This window comes from Heptranchias perlo, chromosome 23 (assembly GCF_035084215.1).
Source record: "Heptranchias perlo isolate sHepPer1 chromosome 23, sHepPer1.hap1, whole genome shotgun sequence".
Lineage (NCBI taxonomy): Eukaryota > Metazoa > Chordata > Chondrichthyes > Hexanchiformes > Hexanchidae > Heptranchias > Heptranchias perlo.
The window spans coordinates 30,565,347-30,588,167 of NC_090347.1; the positions used below are offsets into that span (position 1 = coordinate 30,565,347).

Consider the following 22,821-nt stretch of genomic DNA (forward strand, 5'->3'; position numbering starts at 1 on the left):
GAGCTAAGGCCTGGTAGTTACAATACTACGGGCCTCAAACCCAGGCCTGCAAGTGTGTTTTGCACTCAACTTTCCCCCTGCTCGCCCGAAACCTGCTGGGGGTTAAAGTCAACCCCATTTTTTCAATTATTTGTTCTGAATAATATTCATTTCCCCCTAATGTTTAGTCTTGAAATATGGAGGCTCAAAATTACACTGGATGCTGACTTAAAAACACAATTTTACCAATTAGTTCACGCTGCGGAATGAAATAAAACTAAAATGAAATATTAGTACTTCAACAATACAGGTTGCCCTTAGCAACTGTAAACTATAAAAATGGCAAAAACAGTAGGGATAAGATCTTGGTCTGTATCATTTTCAGCAAAAATCACTCAGACCTGCCAAGTCTCACATATTTCCAATGGAAATCACTGTTTTTTGTGAAAAATATGTAACTTCTGCATCTGTGTTCAGTATAAGAAATACTCCATTATATTTGCAATCAATGCCACTGTCTTTATCAAAAAAAAATCACTATTTGCGTTGGTGACCTTTGTAATACCGATAATGGCACAATTTAGGAGTTTAAGTGGCACTTTAATGGGCTGTGACTTTCTAAATCACAAACATCAATAGCCAGGAATAAACGACAAATAACGTGGCAGTAAACAAGAACTTTTAAATTTTACTTTCAGATGATGAATCATGTTTTTGTCCTGAAAGAAAATTGTCATCAATTAGTGAAGTAAAAGGTATCACATTTACCGCAACAAAGCATCTGGATATGACTTTACTAGTTTGGCAGACGTGGTCCGCCTGGTTAGAATCAAAATGGAAAATTTGGAAACTGACCAGAAATTGACCAGTTCAATGTCTGGAAGTAATTAGCTTCACCTGCAAAACTTGATACTGTTGCCCGAAGACATCCGCAGTCAGGAAGCTTCTGATTGCAGCCAATTGCTTTGTCACAGATAGGCAGGAGCAATAGACTAATTAGCAATGGAGAGATTGTATGTTCTATTTAAATAATCAAAGAGCATCTGCAATTCTGAAATGTGAACTTGTTAACCTGACACGCTAACTAAACAGTATGATCAAATAATTATACTGTAATCATTCTATGGTGGAATTGATTTAGTGCATTGTTACAGTTTTGTAACCTCATTTATATTAAGGTTTATTATTTTACAGTACATATTTTATTCTTAAACTCTGCATCCTCACTGTGTTGAAATCGAGATTCATTGCACAGCTCCTACCCAAACTCTTACTTTCCCCAAATTCAAAACTGTGGAACTCCTTACCTCCCTCAGTCTTCCCTTCCTCCAACAAGCTTCAGGGTTTTAAAACTCAAGTTTGTGTCACCTAACCACTATTCATTGATTTATCTGATCTTCTCTCCTACTCTTTTCAATCTTAGTGATGTCCAGCTCTGTGGTCTTTATCTACTTTACCCAGCTTTTGCTATATATATATTTTTAATTTTGTGACTTCTGATTCAGTTGCTGATCTTGTTGTTTTTATTGGGATTTTAGAAGTTTTCCCAATTACACAGATACTCAAAGCTCAAATCTACTGAGTTACAGTTTGGATGATTCTCCTGCAGCAAACAGAACATATGTTTAGAAGCAATAACACTTCAGTGCAGTTCTGAGAGAGTACTGCATTGTTGGAGGTACAATCCTTTGGATGAATCATTTGACTGATCAAGCTGATGCTAAAAGCTTTCACAGCACAATCAGTAGAAGAGCAAAAATCTCTCCCTGTGTCCTGGTCAACATTCTTCACTCAACCAACACCATGAAAAAATAGCAGATTAACTGGTTGTTCATCTCATTGCTGTTTATAGGACCCTCCTGTGTTCACAATAACTCATTGTGTGTGAGGCATTTGGGATGTCCTGATAGGCATGATGATGTGATATGTAAATACAAGTACTTTCTTTTACTTCATTACATTTCTTTCCAATCAAACACTAACAATGCCTGGATTAAGGTGAATGCTTGAAGTAAACATTATATTCACATAGACTGCCAAAAACCAATGCTGGCATGAAATCAATCTACATATGGTTCATTTTACATGCCTTCAGCCCTATAACCCTCTGAGATCTCTGCGCTCCTCCAATTCTGACCTCTTGTGCATTCCCAATTTTCATTGCTCCACCATTGAAAGCTGTGCCTTCAGCTGCCGAGGCCCTAAACTCTGGAATGACCTCCCTAACCTCTCCGCCTCTCTACCTCTCTCTCCTCCTTTAAGACACTCCTTAAAGCCTACCTCTTTGACCAAGTTTTTGGTCACCTGTCCTAATATGGCTTGGTGTCAAATTTTGTTTGATCACACTCCGGTGAAGCGCCTTGGGTCGTGTCACGGATCGGCTGCAGGACATTCTGGAGGGGGAGGGTGAACAGCCAGTAGTTGTGGTCCATATCGGTACCAACAACATAGGTAAAAAAAGGGATGAGGTCCTGCAAGGTGAATTCAAGAAGTTAGGAGATAAATTAAAAAGCAGGACCTCAAAGGTAGTGATCTCAGGATTACTACCGGTGCCACGTGCTAGTGAGTATAGGAACAGGAGAATAGACCGGATGAATGCGTGGCTGCAGGGATGGTGTAGGAGGGAGGGATTTAGATTCCTGGGATATTGGGACCGGTTCTGGGGAAGGTGGGACCTGTACAAGCGGGACGGGTTACACCCGAGCAGGACCGGGACCAATGTCCTCACGGGGGTATTTGCTAGTGCTGTTGGGGAAGGTTTAAACTAGAGTGGCAGGGGGATGGGAACCTTAGCGGGGAGTCAGAAGGGAGTAAAGTTGAGAGCAGCAAGAGAGGGGAAGACCCAGGGGAAATTTACAATACAAATAGTACAGACAGTTGTTCAAGAACAAGTAAAAGGGAAAAGCGTAGAGCAGCAAAAAGAAAGTGTACTTTAGGCAATACAGATATAGTGAAAACTAGAAGGTGTAAGGCGATTAACCCATCATCAAAGCTGAAGGTCAGGCTAGGGTGTGTGGCCCAACTAAGAGTTCCATATACAAATGCACGGAGTATAAGGAATAAATTAAATGAACTACAGGTTCAAATTCAAATTGGAGGGTATGACATGACAGCTATTACTGAGACATGGCTACAGGATGGTCAGGATTGGGAACTAAATATACCGGGTTATAAGGTCTACAGGAGAGATAGGGAAAATGGAAGAGGGGGAGGAGTAGCCTTAGTGATTAGAGATGAAATCACTTCAATGATAAAGGAGGATATAACGAGAGGTAAGCAGCCAACAGAGACCTTATGGGTTGAATTGAGAAATAGGAAAGGATCTAAGACTATAGTGGGAGTTGTGTATAGGACCCCTGGCGGCAGCTCTGAAGTGCTAGATTGTATAAATGCAGAGATTAGATAAGCGTGTAAGAAAGGCATAGTGGTCTTAATGGGGGACTTTAACCTTCACATAGATTGGGAAAAGCAGACTAGCAACTGTCAGAAAGGTAGTGAATTTCTTGAGTGTGTCCGGGATAGTTTTCTACAACAGTATGTCCTAGAGGCAACAATGGGGCAAGCCATACTAGATTTAGTAATGAGTAATGAACCAGATTTAGTTAACGACTTAACTGTGCGTGAACATCTATCCAATAGCGATCATAACATGATCGAGTTCAATGTCGTGTTTGAAAGGGAAAAAAGTGAATCAGCTGCTAAGATTCTAGACTTGGGTAAGGCTGACTTCAATGGGATGAGACAGAGACTGTCCACAGTAAACTGGGAAAATCTGCTAATGGGTAAAACGACTGATGATCAGCGGGAAATGTCTAAAGAAACATTTAACGTGATACAGAATCGGTTTATACCCCTGAGGGGCAAGAACTCTACTTGCCAAAAAAAACAGCCATGGACAACTAAAGAGGTAAGGGACAGTATAAGACATAAGGAAAGGGCATACAAAAAGGCAAAAAATGGCACAGATCCTGGCAAATGGGAAAGATACAAAGATCAACAAAGGGTCACAAAACAGATAGTAAGAGCTACAAAAAGAGAGTATGAAAAGAAACTTGCAAGGGATATCAAAACCAATATGAAGAACATTTATAGTTATATTAGGAAAAAGAGGATGGTCAGGAGCAGTGTTGGCCCCTTAAAAACTGAAAGTGGGGATATTGTCATTGACAATGGGGAAATGGCGAACATGTTGAACAATTACTTTGCATCAGTATTTACAGTAGAAGAAAAGGATAGCATGCCGGAAATCCCAAGAAAACTAATATTGAATCGATAAAATTAACATAAGTACAGCAACAGTAATGAAGAAAATAAAGCACTATAGAGTGACAAATCCCCAGGACCAGATGGTTACCGTCCCAGGGTTTTAAAGGAAGTAGGTGAGCACATTGCAGATGCCCTAACTATAATCTTTCAAAGTTCTCTAGATTCAGGAACTGTCCCTCTAGATTGGAAAATTGCACATGTCACTCCGCTTTTTAAGAAAGGAGAGAGAGGGAAACCGGGGAATTATAGACCAGTTAGCCTAACATCTGTTGTGGGGAAATTGCTGGAGTCTATAATTAAGGATAGGATGACTGAACACCTCGAGAATTTTCAGTTAATCAGAGAAAGCCAGCATGGATTTGTGAAAGGTAGGTCGTGCCTGACAAACCTGATTGAATTTTTTGACGAGGTGACTAAAGTAGTGGACAGGGGAATGCCAATGGATGTTATTTATATGGACTTCCAGAAGGCATTTGATAAGGTCCCACATAATAGACTGTTAGCTAAGATAGAAGCCCTCGGAATCGAGGGAAAAATATGGACTTGGTTAGGAAGTTGGCTGAACGAAAGGCGACAGAGAGTAGGGATAATGGGTAAGTACTCACATTGGCAGGATGTGACTAGTGGAGTCCCGCAGGGATCTGTCTTGGGGCCTCAATTATTCACAATATTTATTAACGACTTCGATGAAGGCATAGAAAGTCTCATATCTAATTTTGCCGATGACACAAAGATTGGTGGCATTGTAAGCAGTGTAGATGAAAACATAAAATTACAAAGGGATATCGATAGATTAGGTGAATGGGCGTGTGTCAAATGGAATTCAATGTAGACAAATGTGAGGTTATCCACTTTGGATCAAAAAAGGATAGAACAGGGTACTTTCTAAATGGTAAAAAGTTAAAAGCAGTGGATGTCCAAAGGGACTTAGGAGTTCAGGTACATAGATCATTGAAGTGTCATGAACAGGTGCAGAAAATAATCAATAAGGCTAATGGAATGCTGGCCTTTACATCTAGAGGACTGGAGTACAAGGGGGCAGAAGTTATGCTGCAGCTATTGTAGTGGGTGGTGGTGTGTGTCAGCTTCACCTCTGACTTCTGAGCGGTCCGAATCGCTCCCACTCCCTGGGTTCTAGACCTTGGACTTATTTGGGGTTGTGACAAAATGCAGCAGACAACTGGTTTTGGTGCAAGAAACTTTGACCTTTATTCAAAAGAGGAAATACAACACAACAATCTTAACACTCTAATAAAATGGGGAACACTTCAGTACACACGAGAGAAATTACAGTAGAAAGATACCTCACCCCTCCCAATCCCACTGTACTAGCTAAGTTGGACTCTAAAGGGCCAGAGATAACGCTCACCAAATGAATCATTGACAGTAATTCACCCAGAGGTAAGTCAGAAATAGATTGTAGAGTGGAAACTTTGCGGATCTTCGGTTTTCTCCCGAGTTGGTTTTCTTTGGTCGCGGTGGCCCAATATTACCCGGTTGGTTGGTGGCAATATTCGGTTGGTTGTTTCGTAAGGTCCTTGTTGCCACGAGGTGTCTGATGGTCACTGGGGCTGTTGCTCTTGTTTCTTCTTGTGTGTCGGCCTGCTTCTAGAACTGCTGACCTTCCCTGTCGAACTGCTTTCCTTGTTGTTCGCTGGAAGCTGCTCTTCCTTCCAGAGACAGGCAGAACAAGACAAGCAGCACACAAGCGCCAGCAAGAGCCAGAGAGAGAGAGAGAGAGGTTTCGAGTTTCCACTTCTATATCCCTCTCTTACAAATGGTCTTCGTCACTTTAAAAAAAACACTTCATGTCTGTTTAAACAGTTCTTACAAAGTCCTTAAGAATCTTTGATGGCTTTTTGATGGTCCCTCATCATGTTGCAATTGCTTCTCCCGATGGGTCATTGTTTTAATTCCGATTTGCTGATCACCTGGTATACAGGCTTCCTTTTGTATCCAACGTCCTAGGTGTTGATCGGTTTTGCTTCAAAACAAAGACATGGCCCCACCATGTCTGGAGCAGTTGCCTCTTTCAATGGCCGACTCCCTTTCGAATTAGTGCTGAGTGTTGACCACCTGCTGTAGGTTTTGCATTAAAACAGAGACATGTCTGAAGCAGTAATTCTCCCACATTCCATGTGTGTGTTGTGGATTCATCTGGTGACCTCTCACCTATCCTTCCATCTTAGGATTTCAGTCAATGGCCAAAGTTTTTCCATACTCAGGGAAAAGGTGAATTCCCAGAATTCTTACAGTCGCCCCTACGAGGAAGCGAGTCCCATAAAGGACGTGGATTCCTCGAAAAGTACTTTTCCCTGGTTGATGCGTCCTGGTGCGGCGCGTGTGTGAGTCACCCTGAAATGGTTAGAAAAGAGTCCAAAGTCCTTTTCTTTAGGGTTTTTCTCCGAGTTTTGGGGGATCTGTGAATTTTGAAAATCTTACACTATACAAAACCCTGGTTAGATTGCACCTGGAGTACTGTGAGCAGTTCTGGGCACCGCACCTTCGGAAGGACATATTGGCCTTGGAGGGAGTGCAGCGTAGGTTTACTAGAATGATACCCGGACTTCAAGGGTTAAGTTACGAGGAGAGATTACACAAATTGGGGTTGGATTCTCTAGAGTTTAGAAGGTTAAGGGGTGATCTGATCGAAGTTTATAAGATATTAAGGGGAACAGATAGGGTGGATAGAGAGAAACTATTTCCGCTGGTTGGGGATTCTAGGAGTAGGGGGCACAGTCTAAAAATTAAAGCCAGACCTTTCAGGAGTGAGATTAGAAAACATTTCTACACACAAAGGGTGGTAGAAGTTTGGAACTCTCTTCCGCAAACGGCAATTGATACTAGCTCAATTGCTAAATTTAAATCTGAGATAGATGGCTTTTTGGCAACCGAAGGTATTAAGGGATATGGGCCAAAGGCAGGTATATGGAGCTGGATCACAGATCAGCCATGATCTTATCAAATGGCGGAACAGGCACGAGGGGCTGAATGGCCTACTCCTGTTCCTATGTTCCTATATAAATGTAAGTTGTTGTTGTTGGTGTGAAATCACAATGCACAGTTTGTGAATGTTTAACCTCTTAAGTTTGCACCATTGTATTGTCAATCCCCACTTCATTCTAGCAAGTACTTCAAGTATAAGCAACATAAAATATTTTGTAGTCCTGCTATTTAAGGCATCATTACTGTCTTACAATAACCATAAGAAGTACACTGGCTGTTCATGTAGTTTCACTGTACATGGAGAATCACAGCTAGCTTGGAAAGCTGGTTTGACCACAACCATTTCAGAGCCGTAATGGGCCATCGTAAAAATCTGCCACTGGCTTAAATGTAGTTCAGAACTGTAGATCTGGGTCGTCCAGAATAATGCAAATCCACCACATCGAGTTAAGCTAAACCTGACCTGAATAGAACTCTTTGGATTGTCTAAAAAAACATGGTGCATGAAGTCCGAATGCATCGAATAGAAGGCAGCTCCTCAATAGAAACAAAATCGTGGTTTCAAAGTAATTTCCAAAAGTGCAGGAATAGAGTTATATAAAAAAAGAAAGCCACAAAAATCTACAGAAGCACAGATCAAGGTTGTTTTTCACAGCACTGGTTCCAGGTACCCAATCCCTTGGAAGTGATTTATAAATCAGAACATTCCTGGTTTATGAGCCGAGTACAAAGAGGCCCATTGAGCACTTCTACAAAATCAGTCTGCCTTTGGCCCATGTAGCGATATTAAGGAGTACACATGAACCAGTAGTCACAGTACTCTGATCCACCTAACTGGTGCAGGGCACCAAAAACAACATTTTTAGAAACTAGAGTCGAATAAATGACTGTGCATATGTTAAAAAATATTTATCTCTTCGTGTGTTTGGAGCCAAGAAGATGTAGATAGGTCTCAGTTGCTGAGTAAGGTCTATGAGTCTGCATCAAGTCTCACCCAGTTTTCTTTCTGTACTATTTAATTTTTATGGAAGATTATTCTACTATTTATTATAATAACATTATAATAAATAAAAAGGTGCCAATATTGGTTTATTTTGGTGAACTTTCTGTTGAAATATGAATCATTACCAGAGTTAAAAAGTACTCCTATAGTACACCCAAATCTGACTGAATTCCAAGCGCTTGTGTCTGATTACATGTGAATACAGTATAAAGGCCTCTGATACAGTAATATAATCAATGTGCCTCATGATGTGCTGCCTTGCTGGGTCAAACACTGTTTGGAGATTATCATAGCTATAACACGGGCACAAAAATGTGATTCATTCCTGCTTCATCTCATTAGGGAGACTATTTGGAAGAATCGTGTGAGGTTCCTGGAGGAGCGAGTTCTTAATCATTGGCCCTCATTTACAATCTGGAATGCTGGGAAACAGGGTCGGAAGTTGTACAGATGTTTGTCAGCAACCAATCAGAAAAAGGTATGTTTAAACATTAGTACAATTATTAAGGACAACAATACTGAAATAATTTAGCAAATGTTTTATTCAGATATACATACTTCTTTGTGGAGAAATGTTGGAACAAATGTGTTTTTTTAACTACACAGTTTTCTCCTACATTACCCCGGTGATGAAGAATGCAGCATATTAGCATTTAAAGTTCCAATTTGATTTTTTTGTTCCCTTTGTCACAATAGATACTATTTTTTGTTGGCGTAGAGCTAATACCGTACCAACAAATTAGTTTTCACTCCTCCCCATCCCATTTTAGTCTGTTGGGGAGTCTGAAATGATATAAAAAGACAATGGGGTAAATTTTAACTTTCCACCAATGATCGGTAAACTGGTGGCAGTGAGTCGGGCGGCCATTATACAGTCAACCACCTCTCTCTCCTCCTCTAAGCTGCTCCTTAAAACCTAGCTCTTGGAACAAGCTTTGGTCACCTGTCCTACTGTCTTCTTCTTTGGTTAGGTGTCATTTTTGTCTGATTACGTTCCTGTGAAGCGCATTGGGATGCTTTACTATCTTAAAGGCGCTGTATAGATGCAAGTTGTTGTTGTTGCCTGGTTTTCCTTCCCATTCAATTCATTGAGTTGATCCACTACCGCCAGATTTCCATCCAGCAGTGAAGGTTAAAATCGACCCCTGTGTTACTTAACCCACTCTGAATGCCCATTGAATCCCAGTGCTAATATGAAAACCCAGCTTTGGGTCTGAGTGCAGCAGAACGTGCGTTATAACTAAAAGTGAATCTGTACGTTGTACTAATCCCTCCTTCTTTGGCTAAGCATCCATTTTCTTCACGCATCTGTGAAGCACCTTAGGATGATTTTCTGTGTTAAAAGTTCTATATAATGCGAGTTGTTGTACTAAAGCGCAAGAAACGTGCTGTACCATAGTGATTCATGATAAAATCCGAGCCATTTTCAATCTGTATAAAACGAGGCCTGTTTATTTTATATTCAGCGGCAGGGAACCAATTCAAAACACAAAACTCAAATGGCCTTCCTTAGATTTGTCAACGGTGATTTCTAAAAACCAGCTGTGAAAGTTGGGTAATGGTAGTATTGCAGTAAAATGAACAGAGCTCCACATTTCTGTTTTATTGTTGGGTGTTACAGGCAGGAGGTCTGCTCAATATTTAAAACTTCTGCAAAAATCTACAGAAAATATATTTAGGTTCATGGCTTTTACAATTCTCAATTCATGTGATTTACTGTTTAATTATAAAATTATGTAAATTTAACAGATGAAAACTGGCTGCTACCAATTGCTAAAAAGAGTTAAAAAGTACAAAGAAAGAAAGAACTTGCATTTAGACAGCACCTTTCACATCCTCAGGATCTCTCAAAGCACTCAAGTGAATTCTTTCTGAACTGCAGTCACTGTTGTTATGTGGACGTATATGACACCCAGTTTTTGGTGGTGTAGGTTGGAGGATGAATGTTGACCAGAGCACCAGGAGAACCTACTCTTCTTCAAATAGTGCCATGGGATCTTTTATATCCACCTGAGAATGGCAGACACAGCTTCGATTTACCGTTCTATTCAAACATTAGCACCTCTAGCAATGCAACACTCCCTCAGTACTACACTGAAATGTCGGCCTAGATCACGTGCTTAAATCCATTGTGAGACTTAAACCCCCAACCTTCTGAGTAAGAGTACAACCAACTAGCCAAGTTGTTGCAACGCAAAACATTTTCCCCTGTTTTTGCTCCTCCTTCCTATATTTTCCCCTCTTTTGGTCTCCCCATGTCATGTGTAATTCCTTGACTAAATAGATGAGCAGTCACCTATATCAACAACATTCTTCAGCTAACTGGCAGGGTTCCAGAAGAACCACCTGTCGTGAAATGATGTCTAATTTTCCTTTCTTGTGGAAAAACACCTAACATTCACTCAACATGCCCTCAAACTGAGATCAAGACATGAGGAATTACAGACACAAACTGCCCTACTATTTCATGGTATAGTGCATTGAAGCATCAATACACTGCATCACCACATTGTTAGAAGTTCATACAATCAAGTTTTTAACACTGATAGGCAATAGCGGGACAATCAGGTCTATGACTCCTTTATTCACTGGGAATCTGACATGTGGGATTGCCCTCTCAGCCTCCTTCCTCAGGACCATAATCTCTCCTGAATAGTGGGCCTGCACTGGTCAGTGACCATAATGAACACAGTCCTACCCCAGCATTTGAAGCTCCAGTGAAAACAAAGTATTAAAATTATACAGTCTATGGAACTAGATGACTATCTGGTTAAGATTGAGATTGAGGAAATGTTCTTTGTGGAATAATGGAAGTAAAGCAAAGATGATATTCCGTAGTTGCAGAATTTATTATCAAGATATTACCTCATTGGGATAGAATCCATGTTAGTACAGCCATGTTTGGAAGGCAGCCTGAATGACTTTTTCTTGTTCTGTGCTTTCTTGTGTCATATATAAAGAACGAGGGTAACTGTCTATTTTTCCTGGCGCCTTAGGGAATCTCTCCCAATGACTAGTTTTTTTTAAAACTTTGGGTTCAGATTTGGATCATTCTAGCTTCAAGTGGTCTAAATGTGAAATCTGAATAAATTGAAGTATTCATTGCTGCTTCCAACTGTATCAAAAATAAACTGCACACAGAAAACCTATTGGTTGTTCAGGTAATATTTGAAATGTCCACTGATGAACTGACTTTTTAACCTGGTCCTTTCCTACTTTTTGGTCCTGATGATGATTTGGTTATTATTGTAAAAGCTTAGATTATGTGCAGAAATTTTAATGGCCCAAATGTACAGAAAGGAATTCAAACTTCTGTATTTACCTGATCTATACAAACTCTATCCTACCAAATGTCAGGAGGGACGAATAGATCCCAGGTCTGATATAGTACATGCAGTTCCTCCACCCACATACCATTAGTATCTTTCTACACAGTGTAAGTTGTGTAATGTTATACATCCCTTAATTGCATGCTGCACATTCCAGTGTTAATGAAAATGCCTTACTCTCAACACATCAGTTACGACGTTCTCAGATGTGGCTAGTTTAGATGAGCTGGCACTGGCCTGTGGCTGAATTCCAGGACCTGGCTGCACTGTCACCACCTGACAGTCCACAGTCAGCATGATTCTTTATTCGACAAAGGAACAGTCACTTGTTTTACAATAGCTCATGATTCATTAGATTTCTCAACTGAAGCTGAAATAGTGATCATAATTCAGTTAGATTTAGCATAGTTATGGAAAAGCACAAAGATAGAACAAGAGTCACATCTTCTCAATTGGGGAAGTGCCAATTTTACTAAGATGTGATTTGGCAAAAGTGGACTGGAAACAGCTTCTTGAAGATAAATCAGTGTCAGAGCAGTGGGAAGCATTCAAGGAGATAGTGAGGGTTCAGAGCAAATATGTTCCCACGAAGAAAAATGATGGGACTCCCAAATCTAGAGCCCCCTGGATGTCAAGAAGCATACAGGCAAGGACTTGAAAGAGTGGATGCTGAGAGGTTGTTTCCCCTGGCTGGAGAGTCTAGAACTAGAAGGCATAGTTGCAGGATAAAGGATCGGCCATTTAAGACTGAGATGAGGAGGAATTTCTTCACTCAGAGGATTGTGAATCTTTGGACTTCTCTACCCCAGAGGGCTGTGGATGCTGAGTCATTGTGTATATTCAAAGCTCAGATAGACAGATTTTTGGACTCTAGGAGAATCAAGGGATATGGGGATCGGGCAGGAAAGTGGAGTTGAGGTTGAAGATCAATCATGATCTTATTGAATGGCGAAGCAGGCTTGAGGGCCCGTATGGCCTGCTCCTGCTCCTATTTCTTAAAAAAGGGAAGCTTATGTCAGATACCGAGAGCTCAATACTGCAGAAAGCCTAGAGGAGTATAGAAAGTGCAGGGGTGAAATTAAAAAGGAAATTAGGAAAGCAAAGAGAGGGCGTGAAAAAATATTGGCAAGTAAAATCAAGGAAAACTCAAAGACCTTTTATAAAAATATAAAAAGCAAGAGGATAACCTGGGAAAGAGTAGGGCCTATTAGAGACCAAAAAGGTAACTTGTGTTTGGAGGCGGAAGATGTCTTCACAAAAGAGGGGGACCATGAGGACACTGTAGTTAAGGAGGAGGAGTGTGAAATATTGGATGGGATAAGCATAGTGAGGGAGGAAGTATTAAGGAGATTAGCATCTTTGAAAGTAGATAAATCGCCAGGCCCGGATGAAATGTATCCCAGGCTGTTAAGAGAAGCAAGGGAGGAAATAGCAGAGGCTCTGACCATCATTTTCCGATCCTCTAGCTGCAGGCGCGGTGACGGAGGACTAGAGGACTGCGAACATTGTACCATTGTTTAAAAAGGGAGAAAGGGATAGACCAAATAATCACAGGCTAGTCAGCCTAACCTCAGTGATGAGCAAATTATTGGAAACAATTCTGAGCATTAATCATCATTTAGAAAGGCACAGATTAATCAAGGAAAGTCAGCATGGGGAAGGTCATGTCTGACTAACTTGATTGAATTTTTTTGAGGAGGATCGATGAGGGTAGTGCGTTTGATGTAGTCTACATGGATTTTAGCAAGGCTTTTGACAAAGTCCCACATGGCAAACTGGTCAGGAATGTAAAAGCCCATGGGATCCCAGGGAAAGTAGCAAGTTGGATCCAAAATTGCAGGAAGCAAAGGGTGTTTTTGTGACTGGAAGGCTGTTGCCAGTGGGGTTCCGCAGGGCTCAGTACTAGGTCCCTTGCTTTTTGTGATATATATCAATGATTTAGACTTAAATCTAGGGGGCATGATTAAGAAGTTTGCAGATGATACAAAAATTAGCCATGTGGTTGATAGTGAGGAGGAAGGCTGTAGGCTGCAGGAAGATATCAATGGACTGGTCAGGTGGGCAGAAAAGTGGCAAATGGAATTCAATCCAGAGAAGTGTGAGGTAATACATTTGGGGAGGGCAAAGAAGGCAAGGGAGTACACAATAAATGGGCGGATACTGAGATGTGTAGAGGAGCAGAGGGACCTTGGAGTGCATGTCCACAGGTCCCTGAAGGTAACAGGACAGATAGAATCATAGAATCATAGAAGTTACAACATGGAAACAGGCCCTTCGGCCCAACATGTCCATGTCGCCCAGTTTATACCACTAAGCTAGTCCCAATTTCCTGCACTTGACCCATATCCCTCTGTCCAAATGCTTTTTAAAAGACAAAATTGTACCCGCCTCTACTACTGCCTCTGGCAGCTCGTTCCAGACACTCACCACCCTTTGAGTGAAAAAATTGCCCCTCTGGACCCTTTTGTATCTCTCCCCTCTCACCTTAAATCTATGCCCCCTCGTTATAGACTCCCCTACCTTTGGGAAAAGATTTTGATAGATAAGGTAGTTAAGAAGGCATGCAGGATACTTTCCTTTATTAGCCAAGGCACAGAATATAAGAGCAGGGAGGTTATGCTAGAACTGTATAAAACACTAGTTAGGCCACAGCTGGAGTGCTGTGTACAGTTCTGGTCACCACATTACAAGAAAGATGTGATTGCACTAGAGAGGGTACAGAGGACATTTACGAGGATGTTGCCAGGACTGGAGAATTTTATTTGAGGAAAGATTGGATAGGCTGGGGTTGTTCTCTTTGGAACAGAGGAGGCTGAGGGGTGATATAATTGAGGTATATAAAATTATGAGGGGCCTAGACAGAGTGAATAGGAAGGACCTATTTCCCTTAGCGGAGAGGTCAATAACTAGGGGGCATAGAATTAAGGTATCTGATAAAAGGATTAGAGGAGAACTGAGGAGAATTTTTTTCACCCAGTGGGTGATGGGGGTCTGGAACTCACTGCCTGAAAGGGTGGTAGAGGCAGAAACCCTCACCACATTTAAAAAGTACTTGGATATGCACTTGAAATGCCGTAACCAACAAGGCTACGGACCAAGAGTTGGAAAGTGGGATTAGGCTGGATAGCTCTTTGTCGGCTGGCACAGACACGATGGGCCAAATGGCCTCCTTCTGTGCTGTAAATTTCTATGATTCTGTGATTCTGTGAAAGGAAATGTTAACACACAAGCAGTTGACTGCAACAATACAAATTTTATAAAGATATGGCTAGGCCATTGTTTCACACGAAATTTAAAAAACAAATAAAATATTTTTCCCTTTTAAAATTGTATTTGTTTGTGGTCCCATGCCTTTGGGATTTACTTCCCACCACTAGACTCCCTCCTTCAGCCATGAAGGCTGGATTAGCTGTATCACAGACTTCTTCATTACCACTGTCAATATTCCATCATGCGCTACAAGAGATGGGCTGGACTGTATCCTTCCAGCTTTATTCTCCCTCTCCTACCCTAGTGAAGTAGTCCACCACTCTGTTTTATGGAAGCAGCCCAAGGAGAGCTAACGGAACTAGTCAATTTAGGGAAATCAAGTTCATTGGTAAAAGAACCAGAGGGGAGAAGAGGAGATTTTTTTTTACGCAGCGAGTTGTTATGATCGGGAATGCACTGCCTGAAAAGGTGGTGGAAGCAGATTCAATAGTAACTTTCAAAAGGGAATTGGATAAATACTTGAAAAGGAAAATTTTGCAGGGCTATGGGGAAAGAGTAGGGGAGTGGGACTAATTGGATAGCTCTTTCAAAGAACTGGCACAGGCAGATGGGCTGAATAACCTCCTGTGCTATATGATTCCAAGTTTAAATTCATTAGTAGTCTGGATCGTACTCAGGTCTTCTGACTAAGAGTTATGTTTCTACTATTATAACTTATGATTCTCTTCCTTTTTCTTTCAAGATTTAACATATTAAGGAACTACGGGAGAAAAATTGGATCGGGCCTGTTTTTGGGTGGGAGTAGCACAATCCACTATTACCCAATGGTCCCTGCGCGGGCAGGACGAGATTTTTGTCAGGCCTGAGGACTTACCTGCAATCTGCGTTGGAAATCAGCGTTGAACGAGGATTCCATGCAATTTGCACTTTCCACCAGCAGGGGGAAGCTCCAATCTCTTAAAGGCATGCTGTGTGTTAGAAATCTCTTAAAGGTAGCTGGTACCTGTTATTTGCTGAACGTAACAGCCTGCTATCTGCACGGAGTCTGAACGGAGATCAGACATCGCACACATAAAGCACAGATGCAGGTCCCATCCCTGTTTTTACATACTGATGAGTTATGTTAGAACATTGAATAAAGGTTGCGCACCACTAAATTCCACATCCTCCAATCTGCATGCCAGACCTCACCAATCTGCCGATCTGAGACTCTGTGCACCAAGGTTCTCTGCTGATACACCAGAGGCCTTGGTGCAAGAGGTGGACAGAAGGAACGACATCCTATATCTGTGGGGGAAGGGGGGAGCAAGAGGCCCTCCAGACATACATCCAAAAGGTAGTGGTAGGCAGCAGGGGATGAAGTCAATGCCAGGCGCACAGCATCATGAACATGGATGCAGAACAGGAAGAAGTTCAATGCTTTGACTTAAGTGGTCAAGATGAGTGAGGTCAACTATCAAGTGGCGTCTCCTACCAACTACACTACCATCCATTGCTCCATGCACTACACCCCCCATTAGCCACATACCAACAAACTCTTTCCATCAGTAATCAACCCTCTCAGCCTTACACATGACCACTGTTTCAAGCTGCCCACCCACAACTCACAGGCCACAAACACTGGCAGCTATTCAACCATGATAGGCACATCACCCAGAACACGTCCCGCTTTCTTGCAGGAGAAACTGGCACATATCAGGAGGCAGCAAATGACGGTGGCATTTTGCCCCTCGAGCCTGTTCCACCATTCGATCAGATCAGGGTGGACCTGTTACCTAACTCCATATACCCGCCTTAGCCCCATATCCCTTAATTCCCTTGGTTCACAGAAATCTATCAATCTCAGATTTAGAATTCTCAATTAAGCTTGCATTAACTGCCGTATGCAGAAGACTGTTCCAAACTTCTCCCACCCCTTTGCGCGTAGAAGCATTTCATAACTTCACTCCTGCACGTCCTGGCTCTAAATGTTAGGCTATGTTCCTGTGTCGTAGTGTTCAAGTGTAGCAGACTTCCAAAAACAGTTACAAATGTCTCGGCAGCCAGAAGCAATAATCCAGCCACTAACCTGTAAATCCGGCATGGTCCCTTTAAATAGCGCCGGTGGGGGGGGTCCTCCAGGCACTCTAAGACACGTTCAGATGGTCGGGGTTAAGACTGTGCATTGAGTTGAGCGTTAAGTCCCAAAATGGTGTCTATCACTTTAAATCAGCATTGTACACTGATTGAAGCCATTTTCTCCCTACTTTACAGGATACCAGGGTTCGTTATCTGCGCCAACTCCTATACCAAGATGGCGTCTGACGCACCTCACGCTGGAATTTAGCCCAATTTAGCGCCCTACAAGTTTTATCGGTACAACAGTGGCACAGAATCTTTAACCCACTAAAGAGGTCAGGCTCACCCAACTATAATTTCCAGTACAGTCCTTTTGCCCACAATTGTGGCTCAGTGGGTAGCACTCTCGCCTTAGTCAGAAGGTCGTGGGTTCAAACCCCACTCCTGAGACTTGAGCACAAAATCTAGATTGACAGTACAATACAGTACGGAGGGAGTGCTACACTGTCGGAAGTGCTGTCTTTCGGATGAGATGTTAAACCGAGGCCTTGACTGCCCTCTCAGGTGGACGTAAAAGATCTCATGGCAGTATTTCAAAGAAGAGCAGGGGCATTCTCCCCGGTGTCCTGGCCAATATTTACCCCTCAACCAACATCACTACAAAACAGATTATCTGGTCATTATCTCATTGCTGTATGAGGGACCTTGTTGTGTGCAAATTGGCTGCCACATTTCCTACATTACAACAGCGACTACACTTCAAAAGTACTTCATTGGCTGTAAAGTGCTTTGGGACATCCTGAGGTCATGATAGGAACTATATTAATGCAAGTGTTTGTTTTTTTTTAAAACTGGGTGTTATGTTCCCTTCTGTCCAATCCTTTGGTAATTCTAGTTATTCCCAAGTATCAGCTTGCCTCCATTGGTAGCGCTCTTACCTCTAAGTCTAAATTGTGGGTTCAAGCCCCCCTCTGTAATTGAGCACATAATCTAGACCGACAGTACTGAAGGAGTGCTGCATTACTGGAGATGCTGTGCAGGTAGGAGGGGTTTCTCCTCTTCAGGGCGGAGTTCTGTTATCCCTCCATATCTGCCCCAACCCTGTCCCATTTTCCTGGGTTGGGACACATTGCATATACACGGCAGGATTCCTGCCGTCAAGAACCCGCCAATGCAACTGAGGAAACTAAAGTGGTGCTGCAGCAGCGATTCCACCTGCAGCACCAGAACAGCCAGTGAGAGACCTTAAAGGGTCAGAGGTGCCCTGAACATCAGAACGAATGCTTCCGCTGAAGTTCTAGGCCAAGATCAGGGCACTTCAACAGGTAAGCATTTGGGGCAAGTGGAGGGAGAGGAGGCCGCTACAATGGCCCTCTCCCTCCATTGGGAAAACTATGCACCTTTACCACGACTTCCCAGGATCTACTGCCACTTTCTACATGACTGTCCCAGGAAATGGCAGTATCTGGGGCAGAAATTTGCTGGGAATAGGCGATCATGGAGGAGCAATCTCTCCCCCCACCCCCCCAACTCCCCGAGATGTTAAGCTGAGGATCCATATGCCATTCTTAGTTGGATGTAAAAGCTGCAATGGCACTATTCAAAGAAGAATAGGGAATTCTCCCAGTACCATGGCCTGTAAGCCTCCCTCAAACACCACCTCCAAAAAACAGATTATCCAGTCATTCATTCATTTGCTGTTTGTGGGACCGTGTGTGCAGTTTGACTGCCACATTTGCCTACGTAACAGTGTTTGCACTTCAAAAGAGCACTTTGTGACATCCTGAGGACATGAGAGGCACGATATAACTTGCAAAGTATTTCTTTCTTAAAGATCCCTACCAGAACATGACTAAATTCGTCGGCCATTTCCTTAAGTATCCTTGTGTGGAGGTCATTGGCCTAGAAGGCCTTATCCTCTTTCAGTACTTTCCACATTTCTGACAGTGCCCTGTCAGTAATTACTGTAGTAATTCCTGTCAGTAATCCCTGGAATATGCACTGGCGGTATGGAGCCACACCCACCAGCATTGCATATCGGAAAATCGCAGACAGCACACCTGCGGTTTTCCGATATGAGCTAGTGTCAGGAAAGGTCCCCAGTCGCCAACACGTACTCAGGAAATCAGTATAAGTCTTTAGAGATTGCATTCAAACTCATTGGAATTTGAAGCTGTGGTTCGCTGTGCTGAATTGAATGTTTCATCCCATGCTGAATAAATAATTATTCTTTTCCAATCTGATATCCATAGGTATCATTAGCCATCAGAGCTGTGGGGACAAATGTGGGAATGACGGCGGTGAGGGAGCAAGACCAAGGGTTAGAACATTCCCCTGTGGGTGGTTCCCGTAATGAGACATTTTGTGAACTTAGTTGCTTATTCCAAATGTTTCAGAAAGAAACAAAAGGAAAGCTGTTACTTGTTCTGAAATCCGATGCTTGGACATTATAACGTACCTAGGTCAGAGGAATTAAATCTTTTATTTTCAGTTAACTTTATGAAACCAAGCCTGTTTAAATGATTCACATCTGTGAAGCTCAGACTGTGGAAGAAGCACATTAATAACCAGTTATGATCTTTTTGAACACCAAAAGCTATTTGGCTGCAAGGTGTTCTCAGTGATGTAAGGAAAGTGATATCTTTCGGAATGGAACCATGGGGAGAGACCAGGGGAGAAAAGCAGAGTATCAGGTTACAAAAAGAAAAAAAACCTGCAAACACAATAATAGGTTGCAGAAATGTAAACATCGTAAAGGTGTGATAGAGAGCGATCAACAACTCTGTGTATATTGACTTGCCCCAGTGAGATATTGTCTAGCCTCCAGTTAGCAACGCCATGCAGTCACATGATCACGAATGTTTAATTAAGTGTCTAGAGATTGCAATCCCTCATATTCTATTTAAGTTATAAATGAGATTTAAATAATAAAAGATGTTCTGTATTGGATGGTGTATTCTGGACGGTTCCATGACTTAACAATTTACAGTGGAATAACATTGCATGCTTAGACTATGTAGCACAATTCTAAAAATATACATCTTGGACTGACAAAATAAGATCTGGACTTTAGAACCAAACATTGACTGCCCATCCATTTAAATTAGTGAGGAGGCAAGCCTGTCATTTGAAAATTAAGAGGCATTCATTACATTTGCACTGTGCATGGGAATACACCTTTAGAACTCCTAAGTCCACTACATGTTAGTAATTCTGTTGAAATGCAGTTTTTATGGCCTCACCACTTCCTCAGTATGGAAATTAGGTGACTGTTATTGCAATTCTCCTGCCAATTCAACCTCATTAGTGAAAAACAGAAAGTTCAAACAGATCTCAATGGCATGACGGTGTGCGGATATTACACAGTGTGCTGAGAGTTCGGTACGTGTGGGAGTTAGGTGAAGTGGGGGAAGGAGGTGCTGCTTTGCCTTGCTTTTCTTGCAGAGCGGTAGTGGACCTGAGAGCGGTGAGCGGCGGGAGAGAGCGAGACCAGAGCGGGGATATAAACAGCGCGGAGAGAGCGAGACCAGAGCTTACTCTGAGAGCGAGACTCTGAGACCAGCGGCAGTTCGGGGTGACGTCACCAGTCAGAAAGTGACGCGGCACAGGGGAGGCAGCTGATTGGTGAGTAGGTTCAGGTGAGTATTTCTACCATTTTACTGTAAGTAAAGTAATAAGAAAGGGAAGATCTGCAGGTTTTATAGCAGATAGTGTTTTTTTTAGTGAACCTAGGTCCCTAGTATAGTTAACATTTTCTAATTTCAACGTAATTTAAAAGGGGTAACTCAGCTAAGGCAAGTCATGGCAGCAGACCTCGCACCCGTGATATGCTCCTCCTGCAAGATGTGGGAAGTCATGGACACTACCAGTGTCCCTGCCGACCATGTGTGCGGGAAGTGTGTCCACCTGCAGCTACTGACCGATCGTATCTCGGAGCTGGAGCTGCGGGTGGACTCACTGTGGAGCATCCGCGATGCAGAGAAACTCGTGGATAGCACGTTTAGCGAGTTGGTCACACCGCAGGTAAAGGGTATACAGGCAGGAAGTGAATGGGTGACCACCAGGAAGAGTAAGAGATGCAGGCAGGTAGTGCAGGGGTCCCCTGTGGCCATCCCCCTCTCAAACAGATATGCCACTTTGGATGCTGTTGGGGGGGATGACTTATCAGGGGAAGGCAGCAGCAGCCAACTTCCTGGCACCACGGGTAGCTCTGCTGCACAGGCTGGGAGGAAAAAGAGTGGCAGAGCTATAGTGATAGGGGACTCAATTGTAAGGGGAATAGACAGGCGTTTCTGCGGCCGCAACCGAGACTCCAGGATGGTGTGTTGCCTCCCTGGTGCAAGGATCAAGGATGTCTCGGAGCGGCTACAGAACATTTTGGAGGGGGAGGGCGAACAGCCAGCTGTCGTGGTGCACATAGGCACCAACGATATAGGTAAAAAAGGGGATGAGGTCCTAAAAGCAGAATATCGGGAGTTAGGAGGTAAATTAAAAAATAGGACCTCAAAGGTAGTAATCTCAGGATTGCTGCCAGTGCCACGTGCTAGTCAGAGTAGAAATAGGAGGATATTTCAAATGAATACGTGGCTAGAGGAATGGTGCAAGGGGGAGGGATTCAAATTCCTGGGACACTGGAAACGGTTCTGGGGGAGGTGGGACCAGTACAAACCGGACGGTCTGCACCTGGGCAGGGCCGGGACCGCTGTCCTAGGAGGAGTGTTTGCTAGTGCTGTTGGGGAGGGTTTAAACTAAAGTGGCAGGGGGTTGGGAACCTGAGCAGGGAGAGAGAGGAAAGCGTAACAGGAAGGGACAGAAGGTATGGAGTAATAGGTAAAGTGTTAAAAAAGGAAAAAGCAGGAACTAAGCGTCACAAAACAGATTTGAAAGTTCTTTATCTGAATGCACGTAGCATTCGTAATAAAATGGACGAGTTAACGGCACAAATAACTACGTATGGGTATGATCTTGTGGCCATTACAGAAACATGGCTGCAGGGTGACAACGACTGGGAATTAAATATGCCAGGGTATTTAACAATCAGGAAGGACAGGCAGGAAGGAAGGGGAGGTGGGGTGGCTATGTTAATAAAGGAAGGAATCACTGTAATACAGAGAAATGATATTGGGACAAAGCATCAAGATAATGAAACAGTTTGGGTGGAGATAAGGAATAATAAGGGAAAAAAAACATTAGTGGGCGTAGTATATAGGCCTCCTAATAGTTGCAACTCTGCTGGAAGAAGTATTAATCAGGAGATAGTCGGGGCATGTAATAAGGGAACAGCCATAATTATGGGGGATTTTAATTATCATATTAACTGGACAAATCAAATTGGGCAGAGCAGCCTTGAGGACGAGTTCATTGAGTGCATCAGGGATGGATTTCTTGAGCAGTATGTAACTGATCCTACAAGGGGGCAGGCAACCTTGGACCTGGTCCTGTGTAATGAGTCAGGATTAATTAATAATGTCCTAGTTAAGGATCCCCTTGGAACGAGCGACCACAACATGGTTGAATTCCATATCCAATTAGAGGGTGAGAAGGTTGATTCTCAAACAAGCGTACTGAGCTTGAATAAAGGAGACTATGATGGTATGAGAGCGGAATTGATTAAAGTGGACTGGGAAAATAGATTAAAGGGTAAGACGGTACATGAGCAGTGGTGTTCATTTAGGGAGTTATTTTACAACTTTCAAAATAAATATATTCCACTGAGGAAAAAAGGGTGTAAAAGAAATGACAGCCACCCGTGGCTAAGTAAAGAAATCAAGGATAGTATCCGACTAAAAACAAGGACATATAAGGTAGCCAAACTTAGTGGGAGGATAGAAGATTGGGAATTCTTCAAAAGACAGCAAAAAGTAACTAAAGGATTGATTAAGAAAGGGAAGTTAGATTATGAAAAGAAATTAGCAAAAAATATAAAAACAGATAGCAAGAGTTTCTATAGTTATATAAAAAGAAAAAGGGTGGCTAAGGCAAACATAGGTCCCTTAGAGGATGAGACCGGGAAATTAATGGTGGGAAACA

General features: G+C 42.5%; 1 protein-coding gene across 4 annotated transcripts in view; it reads left to right on the forward strand.

The window, feature by feature from the left end:
- The window catches only part of b3gntl1 (UDP-GlcNAc:betaGal beta-1,3-N-acetylglucosaminyltransferase-like 1), a 309,746-nt gene that overhangs the window by 257,820 nt on the left and 29,105 nt on the right, over positions 1-22,821 (forward strand). For all 4 annotated transcript variants that reach the window (XM_068004294.1, XM_068004292.1, XM_068004293.1 and 1 more), the window contains one exon: positions 8,537-8,672. In XM_068004294.1, coding sequence (XP_067860395.1) covers positions 8,537-8,672 — 136 coding nt within the window. The remainder of the gene's footprint in view (positions 1-8,536; positions 8,673-22,821) is intronic.